This window comes from Sipha flava, unplaced genomic scaffold (assembly GCF_003268045.1).
Source record: "Sipha flava isolate LNK unplaced genomic scaffold, YSA_version1 76_pilon_pilon, whole genome shotgun sequence".
Classification (NCBI taxonomy): domain Eukaryota; kingdom Metazoa; phylum Arthropoda; class Insecta; order Hemiptera; family Aphididae; genus Sipha; species Sipha flava.
In genome coordinates, this window is record NW_020273616.1 from 2,211,777 (window position 1) to 2,235,849 (window position 24,073).

At 29.3% G+C, this 24,073-nt stretch overlaps 3 protein-coding genes and 1 pseudogene across 5 annotated transcripts in view; 2 read left to right on the top strand and 2 right to left on the bottom strand.

Moving 5' to 3' along the window:
* The first annotated feature begins 2,584 nt into the window (after positions 1-2,584).
* LOC112692781 lies at positions 2,585-5,723 on the top strand (annotated as a pseudogene).
* Positions 5,724-8,927: 3,204 nt separating this feature from the next.
* LOC112692692 (nuclear pore complex protein Nup93-like) lies at positions 8,928-11,484 on the bottom strand. The gene has a single exon (XM_025567434.1). The coding sequence runs from the start codon at positions 11,390-11,392 to the stop codon at positions 8,972-8,974; it is 2,421 nt and encodes an 806-aa protein (XP_025423219.1). The 5' UTR covers positions 11,393-11,484; the 3' UTR covers positions 8,928-8,971.
* Positions 11,485-11,597: 113 nt separating this feature from the next.
* Positions 11,598-16,834, top strand: LOC112692693 (Werner syndrome ATP-dependent helicase homolog). Its single transcript, XM_025567436.1, has 14 exons — positions 11,598-12,148; positions 12,220-12,363; positions 12,782-13,017; positions 13,076-13,183; positions 13,570-13,763; positions 13,829-13,966; positions 14,087-14,417; positions 15,144-15,364; positions 15,463-15,589; positions 15,662-15,736; positions 15,799-15,925; positions 15,982-16,123; positions 16,191-16,317; positions 16,395-16,834. The coding sequence occupies exons 1-14, from the start codon at positions 12,041-12,043 to the stop codon at positions 16,672-16,674; spliced, it is 2,358 nt and encodes a 785-aa protein (XP_025423221.1). The 5' UTR covers positions 11,598-12,040; the 3' UTR covers positions 16,675-16,834.
* Positions 16,835-19,134: 2,300 nt separating this feature from the next.
* The window catches only part of LOC112692811 (spectrin beta chain, non-erythrocytic 5), a 56,551-nt gene continuing 51,612 nt past the window's right edge, over positions 19,135-24,073 (bottom strand). For all 3 annotated transcript variants that reach the window (XM_025567603.1, XM_025567605.1, XM_025567604.1), the window contains 7 exons: positions 23,844-24,068; positions 23,575-23,713; positions 23,325-23,463; positions 22,114-22,330; positions 21,264-21,380; positions 21,047-21,136; positions 19,135-19,706 (listed from right to left, as the gene is read on the bottom strand). In XM_025567603.1, coding sequence (XP_025423388.1) covers positions 19,510-19,706; positions 21,047-21,136; positions 21,264-21,380; positions 22,114-22,330; positions 23,325-23,463; positions 23,575-23,713; positions 23,844-24,068 — 1,124 coding nt within the window. In that variant the 3' untranslated portion in view covers positions 19,135-19,509. The remainder of the gene's footprint in view (positions 19,707-21,046; positions 21,137-21,263; positions 21,381-22,113; positions 22,331-23,324; positions 23,464-23,574; positions 23,714-23,843; positions 24,069-24,073) is intronic.

Genomic DNA, 24,073 nt, shown 5'->3' on the forward strand with positions numbered 1-24,073 from the left:
ATTAATTTAAGAATAAGGTTTATAAAACAAGTAAAAAAAAATAAAAAAATTAATAAAAACAAATAATAAATAATAGTAATAATAATAATAAATAATTTATATATATAATATAATACATTTTAAATATTCTTATATTTATAATAATTTATTATAATAATAATAAATAAAAAGTAAATTTTTCAATAATTATAAAAGAAATTGTTTATGCTAATTTGACCCTAAAATAACAGTTTTCTTAAAAATAATTTTTTTCTTAAAATAATTAATAATAATTTTTTTCTTTTAATATTTCATCGTATAGGCTTGAAAGGGTTGGAAAAGGGTTAATAGTTCTTACCTGTTAGAAATATTTGCTCGACAGATTTCTGCATAGTCATCTTGGGAGTTGACCAGTTGCCCCCAACGGCTGTTATCGGGATTTTTAAAATATACCAATTGCCCTCGACCAAATGTACCAGTTGCCCTCATATGTTAATATATACACGATTATAATTATAGCCTGTAAAATAGGGGAGGTAAATATACAAATAATAAATAAAATTATTTATAAAAATAATGTAAAATAGTATAAAATGATAAAATCAAATTTTGATATTTGCAATTATATATGATATTGTATTTTGTAATAAATAATAAATATAATATATTATACAAATAGTATGGATGAAATTAAAATTATAACAATTACTGTTTATTAGTAAGAATTAAAAACATTGAAAAATGTATTAATTATAATTTTAAAAATAATGATAGCTGTCTTTTGCATCTTGTAATTTATAAAATTTATACAAATAATTGTGGGATAAAATAATAAAGAAAAATAAATGAGGATTAATTTTAATTTTTAAGGGATATTATGTAGGTATTTTATAGATATTAATTTTATTTAAATTATTGCTCATTTCATGTTACTTTGCGCATAAATTCCATCAGTCCTTTATACCATTAGTAATAAGTTTGTATGTTTATACTCTTTGTTCGCTTCAATAAATTCAAAATAACATAAGCAGGCAAAATACGAAGTGTAATGTGACTATCAAATGTACTCATTCTTATATGATTTATTGTTAATTTTTATAATTACCATTTTTTAGTATACCTACAATCAGACTTGGGTAAAATACTTTTTAAAAGTATTTCGAATAGTTATTCCTCATTTTTTTAGAGAGTTTTTTTTAATAGTTTTTGATAACAAAAATAGTACAAGTAGTTTATTAAATTACTAGCTTCTGTTTGGCCTCGCTACAAGTGGGACTTGATGTAATTGTGCTTCGGTAGTGAGAGTCCTTAGTCGGGAATGTAAAAAGTATTTAAAAGATCAGTTTGAGAATCGATGCCTTGAGCGTGTATGTCCGATTCTTTTATATGTGTTAAAATCGGAAAATCGGAATCTGAGTTTGAGTGTCTAGGTATCAGTCTACCTGTGTGACATTCTATCACTATTCGTGTAATCCGCCTATGGTGGATAGGATGCAATGCAAGTTCAATATTCGTTTCGTACTCAGTAGCCAGCCAGGTAGGCCATCCAAATGCGTCGGATTGCAGACGATGCTCCAGCCGTAGATTGAGATACAACTATACCTCAATGAGTATATTGTTGGATACGAATATAGTAAAAATGAGTTGAAAAATACATTTTCATTAACACTAATCAAATGTAATTTATTCAAATAGAGTTGAAGAGATTCATGATTATAGCAAAATACATATATTATATATTATTATTATTACATATATTATTATATACATATATACGTATATAATAACTTACATAATGTATTAATATATCATACGTATTGTATGTATTCATATTACATAGTGGCATAATTTATAAGTATACCTATCTGTAACAATTCGTACCAATAATGTACTTTACACTCAGTTATATCGTCGCATTAGTTCAAGACTGTAATAACTCAAAAATATTCAGAATTGAGTTATCTACGTAATATTATTTGCAAAATTACGACGATTTCGATTCTATTACGCAATGACTTTTAGTTGCATTATTCACCTCTAAAGGACGTTTATTTCATTATAGAATCAGTAGTTTCATAATTTGAGTTAATGCAGTCTAGAACTGAGGCGTATTTATAATTTACTATTTTTATAGTATTTTTAAATTTTTTTAATATGAATTTCCTGTAGACGAAAATAATATAAAAATAACTTTAATAGTCATTATATGGACTATATTTTATCATTATATTTTTATAACATTGTTAGTGTATAAACACTATAAACCAATGGAAATCCTAAAAATATTCTGTGAAAATAGTAAATACCATGAGAGCGAGTGTTGGTGGGGGATTAACCACAAAACAACGGCGGTATAATTTTCAATTTAATTTCATTATTCAACTAACATGTGTTCTGTTCACACGTCGTTAGAATTTAAAATATATTGTTATTAGTTTAATACTTTATTAGCTTATTATATTTCTGTGAAAGTTTATTATTTCTTTATTAACTATTTTATTTTTTTAAACTACAATGTCTTAAGACCATTTGAAGTGGCCTTATTTAAAAACTTATTTCAAACAACAACTATCAACATTAGATACAACTGAAAAAAAAATAAAATTTTACATTCAAATGCATGCTATGCATGCAAAAATAAAATTGATATAAACTTTTATAAATTCATATTAAAATTTAAAAACTCACATCAAAATATGTTTATTTATAGTAAAATATACGTGTATATTAAATATATCGTTCCTCATGCATATTGGACAATTATAATTATAATTATTTGTGAATTTAGGAAAAAATATCCGGTTAATGTTAAGGTTCAAATGCCTATTATTATTATTAAATTGTTTTCAATAATATAAAAATAAATCATCATACTATAGTATAAGTACCAATTTTACAGTTTTTGTAAACAACTCAAAAATTAATGATTAAAATTATTTTTTGATCAATCGTGTTTATAAAACGTTGAAGTACTACCTACCTAACTACCTGTTTTGAAAAACTTTCAGTAATTGTTATGATTTTTGTTATTTTACAATATTATCTAAAGTAAAACTAAAACTCGTAGGTATAAATTACAGTTATTTTAAGTATTGAAAAATAGTCGAATAAATTTAAAAATGTGCAATTTTTATGCGTTTTATATTATTGAAATTAATACCTGGCGGTATGAACCTATTTTTTCAGTATGTTCATCCAAGTGAATTAATTAAATTTAATGAGCTTGGCAAAAGGAAGCCGTACAATAATAATAATTTTACTCAACCCAAAAAACAATTGAAATTATTGGAAGTAGGAAAAACAGTAAAAAATCTCAGTCAAACAGAATTTGATAAGGCTAACCTAGAACTCATTATAAATACTGTGTCACCTTTTTTTTTGATTGAACACCCTGCATTTATAAAATATTTTCATTTAACATCGAATAAAGTTCCTATATCCAGAAGAAACTTGATGAGAAATGTAAGCTCATGGTTTAATGATATGATTCAACAACTGAAGACTGAGCTAAAAAAAATTGAATATGTTTGCATTAGGTACTGCAGATTATTGAAGTATTTTCCACAGGTAAAATATTATTTTTAAATTATCAAAAAACTAAATTTTTAATTGTTATTTAACAATAATATTAAATCTATGTTTACAAAATAAATTTATTGTAGATCATAAAGGGGTTTTACAATTCATTGGCTGCATTCAATTACATTGAATGTAATTCCCGTGCACTCGCTTGTAGATGTATGTTAGGGAGGCATACATACTAGTGATGCGTCGAACTGTTCGAATCTCGAACCGAACCGAACCAAACCAGTGGCGTATTTGAGGGGGGCGAGGGGGACAATCACCTACCCTCCCCGAGAATTTTTAGACCAAGAAAATTTTTATACAAATAATGGGTATTTTATAAAGAAACAAAAATTATGATTTATTTTATAGTATTACTATATTTGAAAATGTTTCAAATTTTACACTAATTTAAATAACGTAAAATGCTAAATTTTTCATAACGTTTTAATTGTCAATAATGCTAAACGGAAAATTTTTTAAACGTTTAAATTTGTATAATGTTTAAATGCTTAAATTGAATAACGTTTAAATTATTTATAGCGTTAAACACTCAATTGCTTAAAATGTTTAAATGTCCCATAACGATAAATAATACATATTATTTTGATTGAAGACCCAGTCCATACTTAGTGAAAAATTAGATAAAACACAAGCGAAATTTTTAAAATACAGATAGATGTTAAAAAAAAACTACACAAAATACCATTCTAACCATCCGGCATTAGATTAAAAAAGAAAAAAAAACCACAAGTATTAATTAATCCTTAAGGATTCACCTGTTATAAATATTACCAACAATTTTAATTGTAAATTTTGAGCCTGAATTAAAGAAAAAATTTGAGTCGCCCCCCCTAGAAGTAAATAAATACGCCCCTGAACCGAACCCTTTATGTTCAGTTCGGTTCGAAATTCGAACCCGGGATGAAAAAAAATCGAACCAAACTATTAAGCATCTTTTACTATTCGAAAATCGAACTTGAAAATATTTGTCGCATACGATACGCATACGATCGTAGTTTTTTTTTCTACTTTTTATAGTATGTACTAATTGTATATATTTATATATTGTTATTTTTTGTAATAGTAATTTATCTTATTTTTATAATTACAATTATTATTACAAGTTTTTCAATTGTAAATGTATTTTATTTTGATTTCAGAGTGTTTGGTACTAAAAATGAAATTTACAATAGTGTTTATAATAATGAAATGTGTGAAATTGAAATTGAAAATTATGAAATATTGAGAACCATAAATATCATTGAAATACTTAATGGTCAAACTCAAAATACTCAAAACATAAATGATGTATTAGATACAAAATTACCGAAACATCAAGGATGTGTTGCTTACACGTTGAATTTAATTGCAACAGTTGATATTCTAGAAGAAGAAAAAGATAGTTAATATAAAGTATTTAGTAGACGTGTGTTTGCTAAATATCAATCTATTTTCAATAAGCAAAATCAATCGACACAGTGTGTTAATAAAATTAAAGAAATTCTGCCACCAGGGCAAAACGCCAACAGGCATATTAATATTATTTAAATTTCAATACTTAAAAATTGAATACCATGTATTATGACTTAAGTGTTTCATTATTAATAACAAAATAAATTACTTTAATTTTCAGATGGAATTCGTTCTACGATGCCATAAAATGTAATGTTGGCCATATAGATAAAATGGATACAATATTCACAACATTTCAATTAATTCCTTTCTAAGGTCAAAGAGAGTCTTAATTTTTAATTGAATACTGCAAGGTAATATATTATTATTAATTATTAGAATGATAGGTATAATGAAAGAAAAATAATAGTTTAACAGTAAATTTACTAAAAAAAAAAAAAATATTTTTCTTATTAATTTTTCATTACTTTGTAATTATTATTGTAATTACTATAACATTTTCGCGACAAAATTATAAAGGCAAATATAAATATTAACAAACTAATCGATATAACAAAATTTATTATATTTATTAATATTTTATATATATAATTTTAATTTATTAATATTTAGTGGAACCTCCATTAGCACGAATAGTGGCAAAAATTCTATTTGGAATTGTGTCATACACCTTTTTTATAGCATCATGGGGAATTAGTGCCCAAGCTTCTAAATTTGATTTTTTCAACTCACAGACTGAAGAATATTGTTTGCCATCTTTATAAACTTCTTTGGCAAGTTATCCCCAAACATTTACAATGATATTTAGATCTGAGGATCGTGCAGGCCAATCTAATATTGGTATAGAATTTGTTTCAAACAATAATTTTATGATTCGAACGATATGGATTGGCGCATTGACCTATTGAAATATAAAATTTCTTCCTGCGGTTTTCCTATGACATGACTTTTGGGTATAGAGGAGATCATTATACATCAAAACATTTATTCCATCATCTAAAAAAACAACTTCACTTCGTCCTTTATAACCAATTGCACATCAAATCATTACAGATCCTCCTCCCATTTGACGTCTTGACATTATACGTTCATCTTTTCTTAAATCGTGATAGTAGTACGAAATTCCATCAGATCCATCCAAATTAAATTTTTTTTCATCTGCAAAATTACTTGTCTCCATTTTTTTGACCATTTTATTTTATTTCTTGAAAAGTTCAATCATACATTATTATTAAGTTTGTTTAAATGTAGTTTTCATAATATTTTTTTTCGAATGAGTGTAGGCGTGCGTTTTATTAGTCTTTGTACATTACGAATACCAGTTTTCACACCACATTGATCGAGAATACGTGCAGATAAAGCAGAATTTGATGCAACTCTTAAAATTGCTCTTTTTTTACGATCAGTTAATATTTGCGGTTGACCTGTAGACTTCTTAGTATTGTAACTTTGACCAAGTTTTACAAAATTATCTATAACCGTGGAACTCCTATTTAGTCTACGCGATATTTCACGATTTGAAAGACCGCATTCCTTAAATGCTGTAATTTTTGCTCGTTCTTCATTTGATAATGGTTTTGTTCTTCCCATGGTAAATAATTTAATAATTAATTACAACACTATACAAATTATGCTAATACAATATATAATGTTAGATTGTATTAAGTATAGCAGAATTATAAAATAAGGATAATTTAATCATATAATTGCTAAATACATAATGAAACTGACTGCCTTTATAATTTTGTCACAACAAAATCTAATAAATTCATCGATAAATCTTTTTTTATAAACTTATAATTAAAAAAATTAAGATTAAATTACTGTCAATTTGTTTTTTCCCGAAATTTATCAGTACATAGAATATATTAATTATCTTTGTATTAATAATAACTAGTTTCACGTCATAATATATACAATTTTATTTGGTTAAATATTGTGCCTTTATATTTTTGTCCCGCAATGTACATACTTATTAGTATCTTATTTACATGACAATATATAAATACAAATTACAATAAAAAAAATTACAAAGGTCGTAGTGAAATTGTGAAAATAAAATGTGGGTATTATACATAATGTAGTATTTTCAATTAATATTTATTAGAATGTTTTCCTGTTTATCGTGATTTGGAACTCGACAGCAAGTAGCTAATTGAATAAATGATCGAAATAGTTGGAAACCTCATTCTAATATCGTCGTCGTCGCCGCATTATGATAAGTCATTATCATATTATACGCGCACTGTCTGTACCACGATTAAAAATATCCCCAAAAAAAACCTAACGGTGAAAAAAAGCCAAGTTCCTAACTCCCTCCCAAAAAGTCGGCCTACCAAAGTAGTAAAATCTACATTGTGACCAAGTCTGGTATTTTTTAATTCATACCCTCACTGCACTTCTACATTAAAGAGCAACACTCCTCTTTTATTTGTATTGTTTAACACTTGACCAGTTTCTGAATGAGTAATGAATAAAAAATTTTTAATGCTTTTTTATCAATGATTTTCTTTAGTTTTTTATTGTTTCAAAATCAGTACTTACTCTTATTATAACTACCTATTGTTAAAAGTAATTACACGTTCGTAATTTGATTTTTATACATTGAAATTTCTCGAATAATATTCTGCTATTGAATATTAAATTATAAATGTATTGAATAAATAGAAAAATCAAAATAACAACGATAAGAAATACTAAAAATACCTATCATATTTTATTAAAAATTGATGTTTAGTTACAACTTTAAATTATTTATATTGTTTATGGATTCTTGATGTATTTGTTGTGAGTTTGATGTAGTGGTTTTAGCTGCATTATTATTTTAATTTTTGGAGATTATATGATTAATCGTACTAATATTAAATTAATCGCCTAGAATAAATCGCGAATAACTTTTAAAGGAATTGAGCACAAAGTAAATCGCAAATAACTTTTGAAAGGATTGAGCACAAACGAATGCCCCGGGTTTGAATCCAAAATTTCAAATGGATGGTGCCGGAGACATGTACTTGTGTATGTCAGGTTATTTAATATAGAAATGAACGCATGAGCGGCGAACGCATTATTTTCGATCTTGAAATACACACAAGTACCTAAAAATTATATTATGTAATCGTAAAATTCCGTTGGAAATATTTATATTCACTTAGAACTGTAGAAATTAATGTAAATAATATCGACGAGAAATTTAAAATATATTTAAATGCATATAGCAGCGAAATCACAAAATATTTCCACTAGGGTTTCAAAAATAATTTCAGATTCAGATAATATATTGAATCCTGAATATAGTATAAGACCTTAGGTACTGGATCTTTTTCACATACTTTTTTTTCTACATTTTTAATTTTACAATCTAGAACAATTTATTTTCAATAAGTAGAATTGATAATAATAGTTTAATTAACATTAAAATTTAATAATTAATAAAATTAAAATGTAATAATTTACTAATTTACTATAGAGCATGATTGGCTTGAGTTAAGAAGTCACCTAGTGGTAAAACCAAAAGCTAAAATTTGGATATCTTTTTAATTAGTCTATTTATGTATACACGTTTAAATTTGTTATAAGTTACTCAAACAGAATAGATCTTATCCCATTATTTCCAACTTTATTAGGTAACCTAAATCAAAAATCATATTTAAATTCTTCTGCATATTATATATACATATTTTTAAAATCAATCATTTTATAGATAATATTTTTTCTAATCATAATTGCAGGTATTTCTTTAAGTTACAATCAGTATAAACAATAGCAATGTTGAATATAAAATAATACCAAGTCTTGACCAATATGGTTTTCTACATAATGCTATGCATTTTGATCATTTTTTTTTTTTTTTTGTGATTTCAATAAGATATAAATATTATTAACAAAACTTATAAATGTTTAGAAAAATTTCAATTACAATTTATTTTTCCATTCAAAATATTTAAGATATTTATATTAATATTTAAGCATGGAACACATATTTTTTTAACACAGTTATACAAATGTTGAATAATTAATATAATAAAATTTCAGTTTGTACTAAATGATTGATGACTTCAGAGTTTATTTGAAATGGTACACGACCTGTAAACGATGTGATGGCTTTTGCTCTTTCCCTGATGTATTCTAAGTGTGCCTGTCTTTGTTCTGGATTCCTAGAATTTTTGTTTGATTCTTCTTCCCTCTTAATTTCACTATATTGTGAGTACAACATGTTCATTGAGGCTGTCAACACTCCAGGAATAATTCTTAATATTAATTCATCGTACTTTTTGAAAGCACTTAACCGTTCTTCTACTTGATCAACAGACAGTGGTATCAAACCAATTGTTTGTAGGATATCAAAAGCCAATGTGTATTTGTGATTATTGTAACGTTCAAAAAATACAAAAATACTTTTTAACATGTTAAAAGTGAAAATTGCTTCTTCGGATGCATTGATTTCTACTCCGTTTAACCGCTGACTCAGTTGTTCGGCAAATTCGAAAACTTTATTTTTCAAGTTGGGAGTTTTATCTAGTGGTGTGAAGGTATCTGGTTGAATGACCCGGCTCAACAAAATATTTGCTAATTCAATTACTTTGTCATATTGATTTACCAATTCGTACAATTTAGCTGATATTTCAAGATCACATTTTTGTTCTGCAAGTATAGCTGCTTTTTTAATAACCTCCATTTTCACTAAATCCGATACAATAAACGAATCCAAAATACCATTTTGTTTACTACCATCTGGCTTCAGATATCCAAAAACTTTGTTATATTCCTCAGTTTCTATTACTAGACCAGCAACGAATGAAACAAAAAGTGTAGTACCTTCATATTCAGTATGTCTTAGGCAATAGTAGTAGTTAATAGCCATTTTAAGGTCTTGATTTTCAAACTTGGCGCAGTATATTTTCATTATTCTGGCTAAATTTAATCTGTCTATTTTGTTATCATCTTTAGATAAAATTGGTTGATCAACATCATCAGACAAATACAGTAAGCCCATTTCATTTAAAGCTATAGCTATATGTATAGCATGGGAACGAAGTTTAGGGTGACGAAATATAAACTGAATAGCTGATTCAAATTGACCAGTCAAGAATAGCAATTGGAAATATGACATAGGCTGAACATCACTGAATTGGTCTTTGTATTCTTCATAAATCATTGTTTGAAGCATGGAATACGTAAGTTTATCTTGACTGTTTCTGACTTGACAAAGTTTTAACCATAGGTAATCATCTGCAGTCTTAATCACATCTGAATGTTTACTTGTTACATCAATAGCAGCAACTAATGAATAAACTACTCTTTTGAACGGATCGTTGGAATCCCATGCCATTGATGAATTGAATCCTTGATCACTAAGATTTATGTAATCATGATTGTTTTTAATGCTATTAAAAATGCTCAATAATACTGGATCTAGGTTATTTTTTTCTAAAATACGAACTACAGATTCTAAATCACCACAACGAATCAAATAGTACACTAATGGCCAAAAAGGAAGATTTTCATAAAATAGCTGATCAGGATTATTGTACTGATTGATGTAGACACTCACAAAACTACGTACAAGTGGATATGTACCTGGAATACCACCTACTTTTGCTTTGGATAAATGGCTTTTTATATAGTTTTTCATAAATACAATATACCTTTGTTCTAAATAAGACCTGGCATTTTTAATCATAATGTTTTGATTGATTATTGAGCCCCTCACAAATTTGGAACTATGTTCAGGTACAATTTGACTCATGCACTTTACTATCTTCCACATTTCACTCACACGATCATCGTGAGCAATTTCTGAAGCCGCTTTGAAGGACTGCAAAATGTCAGTTTGAATACCATGGTTTTCTACATGTTGGTTGTATTCGCATAGATGTTTAGCATATGTCAGTTCGTTTTGATCCAATTGAGCATTCAGACCGAAATTGGTCGAGTTGAATTTGGTAATGGAAGGCATTGTATTGGAACCAGGACTGGAAGAGTTTGGCACGTATCCTGGAAACGAGTTGATGATGTTGATTTTTTTGTTCCTCCAATTCTTTATTGTGGTATCGTTCTGTCTCCTGTCTATTAAGTTTTCGTTGCTCTTTTTGACAGACTCTATAAGGCTGAGTATGGCATTCTGCACTTCATTCTTCACGAAGCTGTCCACGTCCATGTCGGGCTTCGGGTCCAATGTGTCCAGCGAAGCCATCGAACTCAGCCGCTCCAACTGTTTGGGCACCTGCGGAGCGTCTACACCGCGACTGCAGAAGAACACATTGCCTTTGGCCTCGACGCCCGGGACACCGACTTTTGTCCACAAGTTTTCCGCAGCGTCCAATAGCTGGCGGATGTTACGAGTGACACTCGGCATTCCGGTGTCGGTGATCGCGTTCGCCTGCAACTTCTCGGCCGTCATCATGATGGAACTCCAATCAGTGCTCTCGGCCATGTTTAAGAGTCGGCTGTCACTTGACAAAATTCATAAAAATTAACCGTGACGCGATCCCATCAACCGATATGTTTGTTGATGTTAACGGCGACGACGATGATAGTGCACGGGAATGGATTGAGGTTAGAATTTCGTACGAAAGTCGTTTTATCACGATCATTCGAACGATAATAATTGTAATTAATTGATCGCAACGCCGGACCCCAATTGTTTTCGATTAGAATTTCACACTAAATCGTTTGGTAATTTTCCCGATAGAAACGGGAACAGCAAAATGTACTCTCTTAATGTTTTTTACAAGAGAAATCGTTAATTCAAACCATTATCTTTTTGGCGTTGTTGATAAATTGATAGCGAGTATTTGATATCACGAACATAATGCGCGCGAACACGAATAATTTTTTTTTCTCGGGTACGTTGTGGACAATCGTCTGTGAATTGTAAACACTATTTGTTAATACGTCCGGTTTTGACAACTTAAGTTGTGTTTAAAATCTTAAACGTCCGCCGTCAGTAAATGATATTTTTAATCGTGTCTACATTGAACATAGATTGGTTTGGCGATAATTTTAAATCGTGTTTGGAAACGCTTACGTTACAATCGCCCGTTTTGATTTGCGCGTATTTAACGAGAAAAATATTATCATTATGTCTTCAACTGAACCCAGCCCGCAACACATATCCGCACTCAGAAAATATTTCGGTCATTCTAATTTTCGATCTATGCAATGGGAAATCATACATTCTGTTTTAGAAGTTAGACTCGTGTTCTCTAATGTATTATACTATGTATTGTGTTTTTTTTCTTTTTCTTTTCTGTTTTTCAGGAAAAAAGAGATGCTTGCGTGGTTATGTCTACTGGTTATGGCAAAAGCCTTTGTTACCAATATCCAGCTGTTTACACTAAAGGACTAACCATTGTTGTTTCCCCTTTAATATCATTAATGAAGGATCAAGTACTCTCTCTAGAGGTTTGGACCTATTTTGTTAAATAATTCAGGACCAATCACATACATGTAGTCGTATTACATTTCTAACATGTTTTATCTGAAGCACAGCTACCTAAATCTAGTTTGTCATTTTGAAAATTTCTTACATCTATTTAATTAAAACAATAAAAACAGATTTATTTATAACTTTTAGATTAGTAAATTATTTTTTTTAAAAAAAAAAATAATAAATCTATTATTTATTTTTACAATATATTATAGAAAATGAAATTATCATACTTTATAATATAATCTAAACGCATAATGTAAAAACTACCATATTACTGAGTCAAGTATTCTGTAATAATACATTTTTATTTTTATTATTTATGTAGTCTTAATAATTATTATATGATAAGGTTTTGTTAATAATTAATTATAATTTTAAATTTTATATTAGATGGCCAATATTAAAGCATGTCTGCTAGGTTCAGCACAGGCATCTAAAGCTGATGCCTTAAGTGGCCTTTTTTCTGGAGAAGTAAGAGTATTGTATATTACTCCAGAATGGATCGCCACTGAATCAGCTAAACAGATTTTACATGATTTACAAACAAAAATTAAAATAGTTGCTGTTGCTATCGATGAAGCGCACTGTGTTAGTCAATGGGGTTTTGATTTCCGTTCTTCATACAGGTTAGTAGAAATATTGTATTTGTATATAAATTATAATTCATGTATGTTTATTCAATAGAAATTTAGGAAAACTTCGCGATATATTACCTAGTGTTCCAATTTTAGCATTAACTGCAACTGCAACACCAATAGTACGCAAAGACATTTGCACTTCATTGAATCTCAAGTATGATTTAATTACTAAATTTATGTAATATGTGTATCATAGTTTCTGTCCTATATTGTTGTTTTTTTAAAAATATTTTAATTACACCACAAATTTTAATAAGTGTTTATTTAATTAAAATAAATTTGTTACACAAGAAGTCATTAAATATTTATAAATATTTCTGTATTTTGTTTAATTAGGAAATTTTAATAAAATTTCAGTTATAATTTGCATTTGCATTGATGGGTGTAGAAAGGTTTTTGAAACAAATATAGTAATTTGTTGTAATTATTTTTTTATAATTATTTTATTAAAAAAATAACTAAATAGGATAGGAATGGATATAAATTAACTATTTTCTGAATAACATAATTAAAAAATTATTTCTATAAATATTGACTTAGAAACCCAAAATATGTTTGTACGGGATTTGATAGAACAAATTTATACTTTGAAGTATCAAAAAAAACTAGTAGTATATTTCTTGACTTGAATAAATACATGAAAAAGAGTGGATTAAAAATATCTTTTGAAGGAGCAACAATTATTTATTGTCCTACAAAAAAACAAACTGAAGCAGTTGCACAGGAATTAAGATGTTTGTAAAATATTACTTTTAAATTATATTACTTATGTGATGTTAAGAATATTATTTAATTTTAGCTAATAGAATAGAATGTGAGGTTTATCATGCTGACATTCCATTGAAGAAAAGAAATGCTGTTCACGAAAATTTTGTAAAAGATAATTTACAAATTGTTGTTGCTACAGTGGCTTTTGGAATGGGAATTGATAAGCCAGGTGATTATTTTGTTTACTTTATATAAATTGTTTTATTAAATAATGGATTGTTATAATTTAATATTTACTAATTAATATACCGTTAGGAATTAAAGTGAGATAATTTTATTTGTTCATTAGATGTACGTCAAGTTATTCATTACGGAGCTCCTAAAGATATTGAATCATATTATCAAGAAGTTGGTCGAGCTGGACGTGATGGCTTGCCTGCAAGATGTCATGTATTCTACAATCAGGCTGATATTGTTCTTAATAGAAATATTATGCTTTCTAGCCTTACAAACGACACATACCGTGCGCATAAAGAAAAAATGGCCAAAGTCATTGAACAATATATGGAGACTAGGTGGTGTAGACGTCAACTATTATTATCCTACTTTGAAGATAATTCACTGTCAACAGCTAATGGTTCTAATAGTAAAAAAAATTGCTGTGATAATTGTACTTATAAGTATGATATTTTAAAAATACATTTTATATGCAGGGGTCGGCAATTTATTTCTATGGCGGTCCAGATAATTTAAAAAAAATATTTGGAGGGCCAGAAAAAACAGATGTAATTATATCAATAATGTATTTATTTTTGTAATAAAAAAACATTATATTATTAATTATTAATTAATAATTGTTAATAATAATATTAATAATATTAATATAATAATAATAATAATAATATTATTATTTATATTTATATTATTATTAATTATTTATAAAGTAAATATAAATTCATACTAATAATAACAAAATTGTATACATAAGTTTAATGAAAGAAATGACATTTCTTTTCTTGAGCATCTTTAAAACCTGATACTCTTGGAGAAAAAATGATGTGCAATATGTTTTCAAAGTGTTCATCAGTTATTAATCTTGAACAATATTTATTTTTTAAAAACGTCATTTTGGAGAACAAAGTTTCACATATATATGTGGAGCCAAACAGTAGCTAATTGTATGGCCAGTGTTTTACAGTTCATGTATTTTTCTTAGACATACTTTATCCAAAAATCTTCAGTAGACAAACTGTTGTTCATTTGCAATGAGATATTTTCTTACAATTTAATACTAACAAAATATTTTTGGTTATCTCCCTTCCGCAGGCCATCTATTACCAACCCCTGTCTTATATGTATTCTAATTTGTCATTTGAAATTAACACATATTTTTATTTATATTTCAGCTTAATGACTAATAATTTACAACCTGATAATAATGTGGATTTGCTTGAAGATGTACAATTAGTTTTAAAATGTGCCCAAGCATTAGGTGGTTATTATGGACTTTTGACTTTAGTAGATTTCATTTGTGGTAAAAGAAACAAAAAATTTTATGAACGCCATTTGAATCATATGCTATTTGGAACAGGAAAATATAATACAGAAACATATTGGAAAACATTAAGTAAATATATGAATGTAACAACATGCGAATTGATTGAAAAAAATACTATTTTTTAGTTCATTGAACACATAATAATTATATTATTATTTATTACTTAGGTAAATTATGTTTGAGAGAAAGTTTGTTACAACAAAAACCATGTAATTCATTTCAGCAAGGCACTAAATTTTCTTTCCCAATCAGCACAGTATCTGTTTCAACCAAAGGATACGAGTTCATAGAACAGTAATAAATAAATTAAAAACTTAGTAAATTGAGTTTGGAGTGTAAATAATATTTTATAATTTATGTTTTCAGTGGGTACGAGTCAGGTATTAAAATTGACCCATCTTTGGATGTTTTAAAATTGTTCAAATCCAAGTCTGCTGATAAGTAATGCAAATAATATGTAAACACACTTGTTCTATTGTTTTTAAATGTATTAATTTTTGTAGATGTGTTAATAAGGTGATTGGTACCTTAGACTTGAAATTAAAGTATTCTCAGGATCCAGTATCATTATTAACACAAAATAATACAAATAGTGGTCCTGAACAAAAAATTGAAAACACAGATCTTGAAGTAAATATTAAAATAAGGTGTGAAATACATAATTTTCACTACATAATATTTTGTAGAATACTATTTATTCAACACTGGTGACGTATAGAATTATATTGGCTCAACAATCAGATTGTATGCCGTATATGATTGCTAGCAACAAAATGTTAATTGATGTGGCAAAATTGAAACCAAAAGATATGTCTGAATTGAAAAATGGTAAATTGTTATAAATAATTTGTATTGTATTATGTTTGTATATTAATTGGTCCGTTTTCGGTCATAGTCGAAGGTTTTACAGAAGCCAAAATTGAACGTTTCGGTCAAGCAATAGTGAGTAAAGTTATAGAAGTTTGTAGTAAACATTCAGTTGATATCAAGGCTAATGAAAATATGAAGACATGTGATTCTAAGTAAATTTTATCTTTATTTTTCAATATGAAACAATTTTTCTATGAGAAAATTGTTTATAATTCTTTTGTTTTACTAGTAACACAAATGCTAATGACAGTGAAAGTTTATGGGATGACTGTGATGATTCTATCTTTAGCGAAATATGTGATACAGATATAATAGAAAAAGTTGATAATAACGTTAGCGTCGGACAGACAAATGTGATAAATGATAGTAATATTTTAAAAAATACTGAAAGCACATTTAAAAGAAAATATGGTGCCATTGAATCTAAATTATCAGACCAAGAAAAAGTAAAAGAACACAAACAAATTATGATGAAAAAACTGAAAAATAATTCTCTGTTCAAATTTTAAGACTAGAATATTCAAATTATTTATAAGGCAGTTGGTCTGTTAATATTTAATTTAGTTTATTATTTAAATGGTAAATTGTTTCCTTACTTTATCCTTATATTAAGTGTACATTTTTTTAAAAACAATCGATGATTAAGTTTTTCTAGTTCAAATAATTATTTGTTTTGTTTACATGAGTGTATATAAAATTATTGTGTTCTTCATTGAATTTTTATTGATTAATTGTACTTCATAACTCAATAATCATTAAAAAATGTTTTATAAAATTATGAAATTTTATTTTTATCTTATCAGTTAGTTACTAAAACAGTTTTGAAAAAGAAAATTAATCATTTAAATAGGATCTGTGGCATGCACTGATTTCTCATTTGGATATTCACAAAGCTCGAACCAACCTACCATTTAATAATCTAAGCAGCTAATAATATATGTTTAATCAGAATACATATATATTTATTTTAAATCCACTCTGTTATAATATTTTAGGATATTGATTACAAACATTTGCAGTACAATGTGATCTAATCTGTTACTATAGATTTTTATGACTTCATATTTCTATTTTCTAATATAAAATGGAGTTCAGGAACAGTATGTGAAATTTGTTGTAAATTACCTTTTTTGACATTGCCCAAAATATATTTTTCATATTTTAAATGTTAACTTTAAAGCTTGAATGTACATACCTTATTTCGTCCAGGTGGCTGAGATATAAGATTAATATAACTTGTAGTTATAGTTTAAATAAACTATTTTGACATTTGATAATGTATATTACTCAACGACTCAATCTTATCAGGGTTTTTCAACATTGTATAATGCACATAGTTATAATACGATGTAAATGATAATGTTTGTATCATGTAAAATTGTAGAAATTATTTATTTATACAAACATATAATTTTGTCAAACAACTTTAATGACAAACATTTCATTATTGTTATAAGATGACTAAATTATAAAAAAAAAAAAAACTGTTGAATGTTTAATTAAAATCTATTCTCAGGCTGACAGGAGTATAACTTGAGGCTCTGAGATTTTTTTTCACAGTATGGGTCTTTGGATCTTACATTTCTGCCAGTCGATTTTCATAAAATGTTATTCTGAAGGAATACAGTTTATAATTACATATAAATGAACAAATACTTACATTCAATAGTTTTCATAACAATTTAAATAAGGATGGACGTATAGGGGACATGATCTGGAAGACATTTCGACCATTCACATTGGTAATTGTATAGATTCAACATAAATACACATGTGGCATGTTATAGTATGTACATAAAAATATATATTTAATAAAATGAAGAATTGTTCAAATATTCATAGATAAAAAAAAACAAACAGCTTAAAATGTTGAACATAAATTAATTTCTATGCTATAAATAACAATATAAGGCACTATACTCATGTACGATAAAATGATCAAATAAATAATTAAAATAATTATAATGTTATTACTATTCATATACACATTAAGTATAGTGTACAATGATACTTGTTTATAATTTAAAACATCTTAATTCATAAAATTCACAGGATAACAAAAATGTAATTAAAAATTAGGGCATACACCTATTTTTAACTTTGAAAAAAAAACATTTTAAACATAAGAATCAAACATAACATGGACTCAAATTTAAAAAATAATAAAGTAGTTTTTCTCTATTCACTAGTTATAATAGTGTACATCATAAAATAAAATAATATCGTATCGACGATGATAATAATAAAAATAATAATATTAATAATATAAATATTAAGTAATGCCATAACTATTCAATAATGTAAAATACGAGTGTGTATATATATGTATAAAAGAAACGCCAATTAGTATTGGTTCACGGACGAGAAGTGAAGTATACGAAAATCCGAGTAATATCGCGGATCATAAGATCACGGTGCAGTAAATACGTTTGATTGATGGTAAAATACGATATCGTCGGAACGTGTAACATCGGTTCTCTCGCGGACCAATATTACAACACGTGGTGGTAAAGAGACAACGGCTGTGAAAGCGTTCGTATAGGAAAGGGAATTTTCGCGAGTGAGAACCCGTACGAAATTAACGATCGGTTAGAAGAAAAAAAAAGGTAGAACGATTTAAACAATATCAGGCGACAATAACGTGTACGGAACATTAATCGTCCGCGTTGAAGCCTCCTACCGAAAAACGCGTGTTCGTCCTACAGAGTGTTCGCGACACTCGACGTAAGTATAACAATGGCACACCGACTTAACACGTAAAATAACGTACACACGGGTTTGCGGCGATCGATACGAGACACAACACGAACAATTATAACAATTATAAAAATATTCACAATCATAATACAACGTGTACCGCTCCTCAGTCCCACGTGCAGCGAAAGAACGTTGTTGTTATTCAAATCGATCAAACATAATGTTTAATACTACACAATAAACGCAGTCGAGAACTGTTGAAATCCGCCTACATGGCATTTCAAAATTCGAATTCCGGAAACTTTAATATCAGAGAAATGAAACAAAAAATTAAAAAATACGTTCGTCGCGCATGCCGGGGGACGATATTACAGACATTGTAATCCTAAGTACCTGTATTGGAGATGTTTGGGAGTTCGAGATGGTTTTGGGTTTGGTTGTTTACCATCCTCAAAACGTGGCCACTCGAAGGAAGTAAGGAATTTTGAGCGTGTCGTTGTAACCGATATTTAATGGTTTATTATTATTATTTTTTTTTTTCGCGTATAAAAATAGTGTATCGCATTGTACTTACGAGTACAATTGATAACAAAACACTGACGATCGTCGATGGGTAGAGGTTAGATAATATTATATAATATACGTATTCACAGGTTGGTGGCCTTTTTCTTTCGGAAAAGGCTGGACAGAACGCTCGACCGCTTGTCCTTGCGGCCAATCGGCGTCTGGTGTTCGCTCTCACTGGAACTTTCGCTGGCTCGCTGACCACTGGTCACCGGCAACGTAGCCGATCTGTTCGGCACCGGGGGTGGTGGTTGTTTGAGCGCGTCGACGTTCGCGTACACTGCAGGACAAAAAAAAATCGGTTATGAGTTATTGGCGTTGGTACCAGTGCCGAATCCAGGATTTTATTTGGAGGGGGGGTTTGAAAATATTTTCCCTTGATAATGAATATTATTGATTTTTAATACATATTTTTCCTATTAACTCTCCTCCTTTCCCTCCCGTGGAACCGCCAATGGTTGGTACCATGGTACTTAATCATAAAAACGAATTGATTTTAACGTAGATATTATTCATCGTAGCAATATATACTTTGTATTGAAATAGCTAATACGACGTAAAAAGTTAGCGACTCCGAAAACCCACACTATTCGAGTAGTGATTGTGACGAAATTGGAAAACTCGAAATTTTTTATTTAATTACATTGTAGTTTCGTTAGTTTCAACAGTTTATCGATTATACCTTTAATTATTCGCAACAATCGAAAATGACACCGCACTCAATATTTTACATTAGATGGTTTTGTGCATTTTTTTTCATAGTTTAATTTTACTGGTGTTCAATGGCTTTCGATTTATCAGTAATTACTGTGTAAATATTACACGTTGAGTTATAGATTACTCTTAGTGGAAAATGATATGCTACTCGCCCACATGATCACCAAAAAATCACGATCAGTGATTGCGGAGAAAATTTAGCCAAAAATATACACAATGAGTTTTATTTTTTTATTAACAAATATTGATTAATGAGTGAACGAGACGTATAAGTTGAGAAAACAGAATACGTATGGAGTATAAAAGAACTGTCAACACCTGTAAATGGGAGTTTTAATTGAAGTGCTATTGCGTATATTTGCAAGCCCTAAGGTTAATTATGACATAAACAATAAGTATAAATTGAGTGTTTTCGCTTTTATCGTATTCTAAAGTCATCTAGGACATTTTTTACCATAAAACATTCCAGAACGTCGATGGGTGCATTGCTGTGTATGTATAAAGGATACCCATATATCTAACGGCATTGTGTGGTTTACTTAAATAATTGCAAAAGAAAACCCGAATAAATAATTGATAGCCGTATTTTGTATGTGACAATTCAATGATGTTTTTTGAATCTAATTGTACTTTTTGGAGTCTTGAAATTCAAAATGATATACGTATGTATAAAAATAACAAATGAGAGTTCAAGAATGGAAAGAATTAGCACAGAATCGAGTGAAATGAAGGGATTTAGTGATGGCGGCAAAAACTCTTAGACAATATTAAGAGTCAGAAGAAGAAGAAACCATACCAACTAGGATTTATGATGGGAGGGAGATAAAATTTAAGTCGAGGGCTTAGCCCCCCCTTCTAATTACGCCCATGAGTATTAAGCATACTATAGGGAATAATACTAACCGGCACTGTGTCTATAGTCTGAAGTCCACGTGTCTCTGTTGGCCGATTTCACCGGTGGAGCCGTGGTGGGCAATGGTGGCGGGGCAACATCTACAAAATAAAAAAAAAATCATAAAATCAACTTTCCGAAGGCCAACGCGTCGTTGTTAAATAAATATAATATAATAAATCATAATAATAACAAAAACACCGCCTAGACGGGTTTTCATTAACGCACCTGGTGACTTGGGGTGGATCGCTTCTTTGTTCCAATCGTTATTTCCGTTCGAGTAATAGGAATGCGGCCGTGCGGGGTATCCGGATTGTGAAATTTTGGAATTGAAATCCGTGGAGTCTGAAAAATATAATTAAACGCGTTACCTAAACATTATGCGCGTAAAATAATAATTTAGTCCCGCGTGACGAAAATTGGCCTTAATAAACGTCTATAGTTGAAAAAACAAAATTGTGTAGTACACAAAGTACGGAATAGAATGGTAAAATATACTGCAAGGACATGCAGTATAAAGTGCATAAAGCGCTCAATCTGGGTTGAGCGTGTCGAGTACAATTTTAATTCTCGACAGACTTAACTGAGTTAGGAATTAGTAAAAAATTGATTATCCGGGTTCGACGTTGAACCCTCGCTAAATGATCAGCTTTTCAAATCGTATACTAGTATTCCACAAATAGATGTGTCACGTTTGACTATAGACAAATAATACATGATACGTTTAGTTGTTGACTATTGGATACCGGTCGGATTTTAATCAACCCTGTGTGATGTATGCTGCAGAATAAGATGTATTTTAATTTTTGAAACAAACGTAACAAATATCGCAAGTCCAAAGAAAAATTTTCTTTTATGGAAGTTAAACCTATGTAATATCGTAAGACCAATACTCTCTCGAACTTCAAACACCAAACCCTAGTTTGTGCAATGTTAATGAAATGACTTATGTCGATTAGTAGTTGACATGTAGCACGATGACTTGCAGACGCTAACAAGTCCTCTACTCCGTCCTTTACGGTCCGTGCTTCGAGTCAAGTTTTTTGGCTAGAATATCAACAAGCAACCGTTCACTTACCGACGGCCGAGTGATTATTTTGGTATGGTATGTTGTCCACCGAAGGCGGTCGTACAGGTATGGGCCGACGGATTTGACCGTCTTTCCGGACGTTTACGGCTGGCGGTGGCGGCGGCGGAGCCATGGGCTTACGCTCGGTTTCCGGCGTTGTAGCCGCGCTCGAACTCGTGCTTATGACCGTCGACGGAACCGGGGTTTGGTCGGACCTGGGCGAACCCTGCGATTGAAAAAGCGAAACGCCATCAGAATATTTTATATCATTTTTGTATGAACACGCGGTGATAGTAATTACTTAAGGATATTGTGCTCACACGCGTGTGCTCGGGCAGCCCTCAAAATGTAAACAGGACCTCGGAATTTAAGTCAAAGAGTAAGGGACCAGTATTTTAACCGATGTTTTTCAAATTTAAAGTAATTTATTGTAAACATTTTGGTAAAATAAATGATTATTTGTAATAGATAAAATAAAACTAATTGTTCTAAATTTTCGTGCAATAATTCGTTATGATAATTTAACAGCTACAATTGACTATAAATCATAAATAATAGAAACTACAAAAGAAAAATATACGAGATTTGAGGAAAACATATTCATTGGTACTTATATACTGCAATATTAAATAAAACATTAAAGTTTTTTTAAAGTTTTATTTACATGTGTATACATTATAATTTATTAAAAATACAAACACGTTTTCTTAAGATAGGTGCAAAAGTATGGTATGCACATTTTGAAATACAAGTCTGCGCACGTCGATAATTCTACTAACACAATTTGTTTATATGCGATTAACGGTAATCATACAATACTATATAATATATAATAGTATATATGATGTTAGTCAGTGGCACTGAAATTTATGTTTAAATGTACCTAACCCACTCACTCATCAACAAAAATTATCTAAAAATGATCTACTTAATGTACACAATTTATTGTGTGGCAACCACCATACATCAACATGGACTTCGGCATCACTGATGTTAGTTATAATGCAGACTCCTCCTTATAATTTGTGTTATACCTATACGTTTTTTACGTTAATTATTAATTCTAATATAAACTCATATTGTAATATTTAAGCACATTGCTATACTTTGTAATAAGGGCTTCAGTCCGTAAATGTATTTAAAATTAAATTAAAATAATAACCTTGCATACACCTACGGTTACGTTTTGTTACATTATTGGTAAATATATTTATACATACTTTTTGGTTGTCATCGTAACTTAGAAGTTGAAGGCTGGGAGGTAGTTGCGCGTGGAAAGTGATCTTGTTGACCCATTCTTCCATTTCTTTGGACGTGTCCGCTAGGAAGAGAAATTCGGAACCATCTGTACAGCAAAGCCTATTGATAAACATAAAATACAAATTAATTATTATTCATTTCGCTTCGTTATCAAACATATATCAATACATCTCAGAATATGACAATATTACACGTAGCTCTAGATATTACCTGAACACATGTTTCCGTTTCGTGTAGTCGAACGCTTTTTCGCATTTCGCTTTGAATATAATTATTGGCGACGTCGCCGCTTTGCTGGATACAAAATCTTCCTGGTCTTTGAAGAAACACAACAGCTGACCACATAATACTGCAAACGCCACATGATTATGGTATATATATATATATATAAATTTATAATATATTATAACTATAATATATTTATAATATAAATTTAAAAAACTGTCATCTCCATTCGATTTAATTCATATAGTGCTTACCGGTGTAAAAAGTCTTCCACGACCTAACGGCCGCCTTCTTCCCGCTGCTTTGTAATTCATGCTTTCTGTCCAAGAACCCTTGGATTTCTACCGGCGGCAATTGGTCCACGTTTTCTAATTTCTGGAGCTTACGGAAGCTCTGCGTTCTCCTGCGAGTAGTGAAACTAGGTGTTCGCTTTGGTTTCTTGTACGCGTCCGCTTTCATACTTTCGGCCCGTTTTACGTCTATA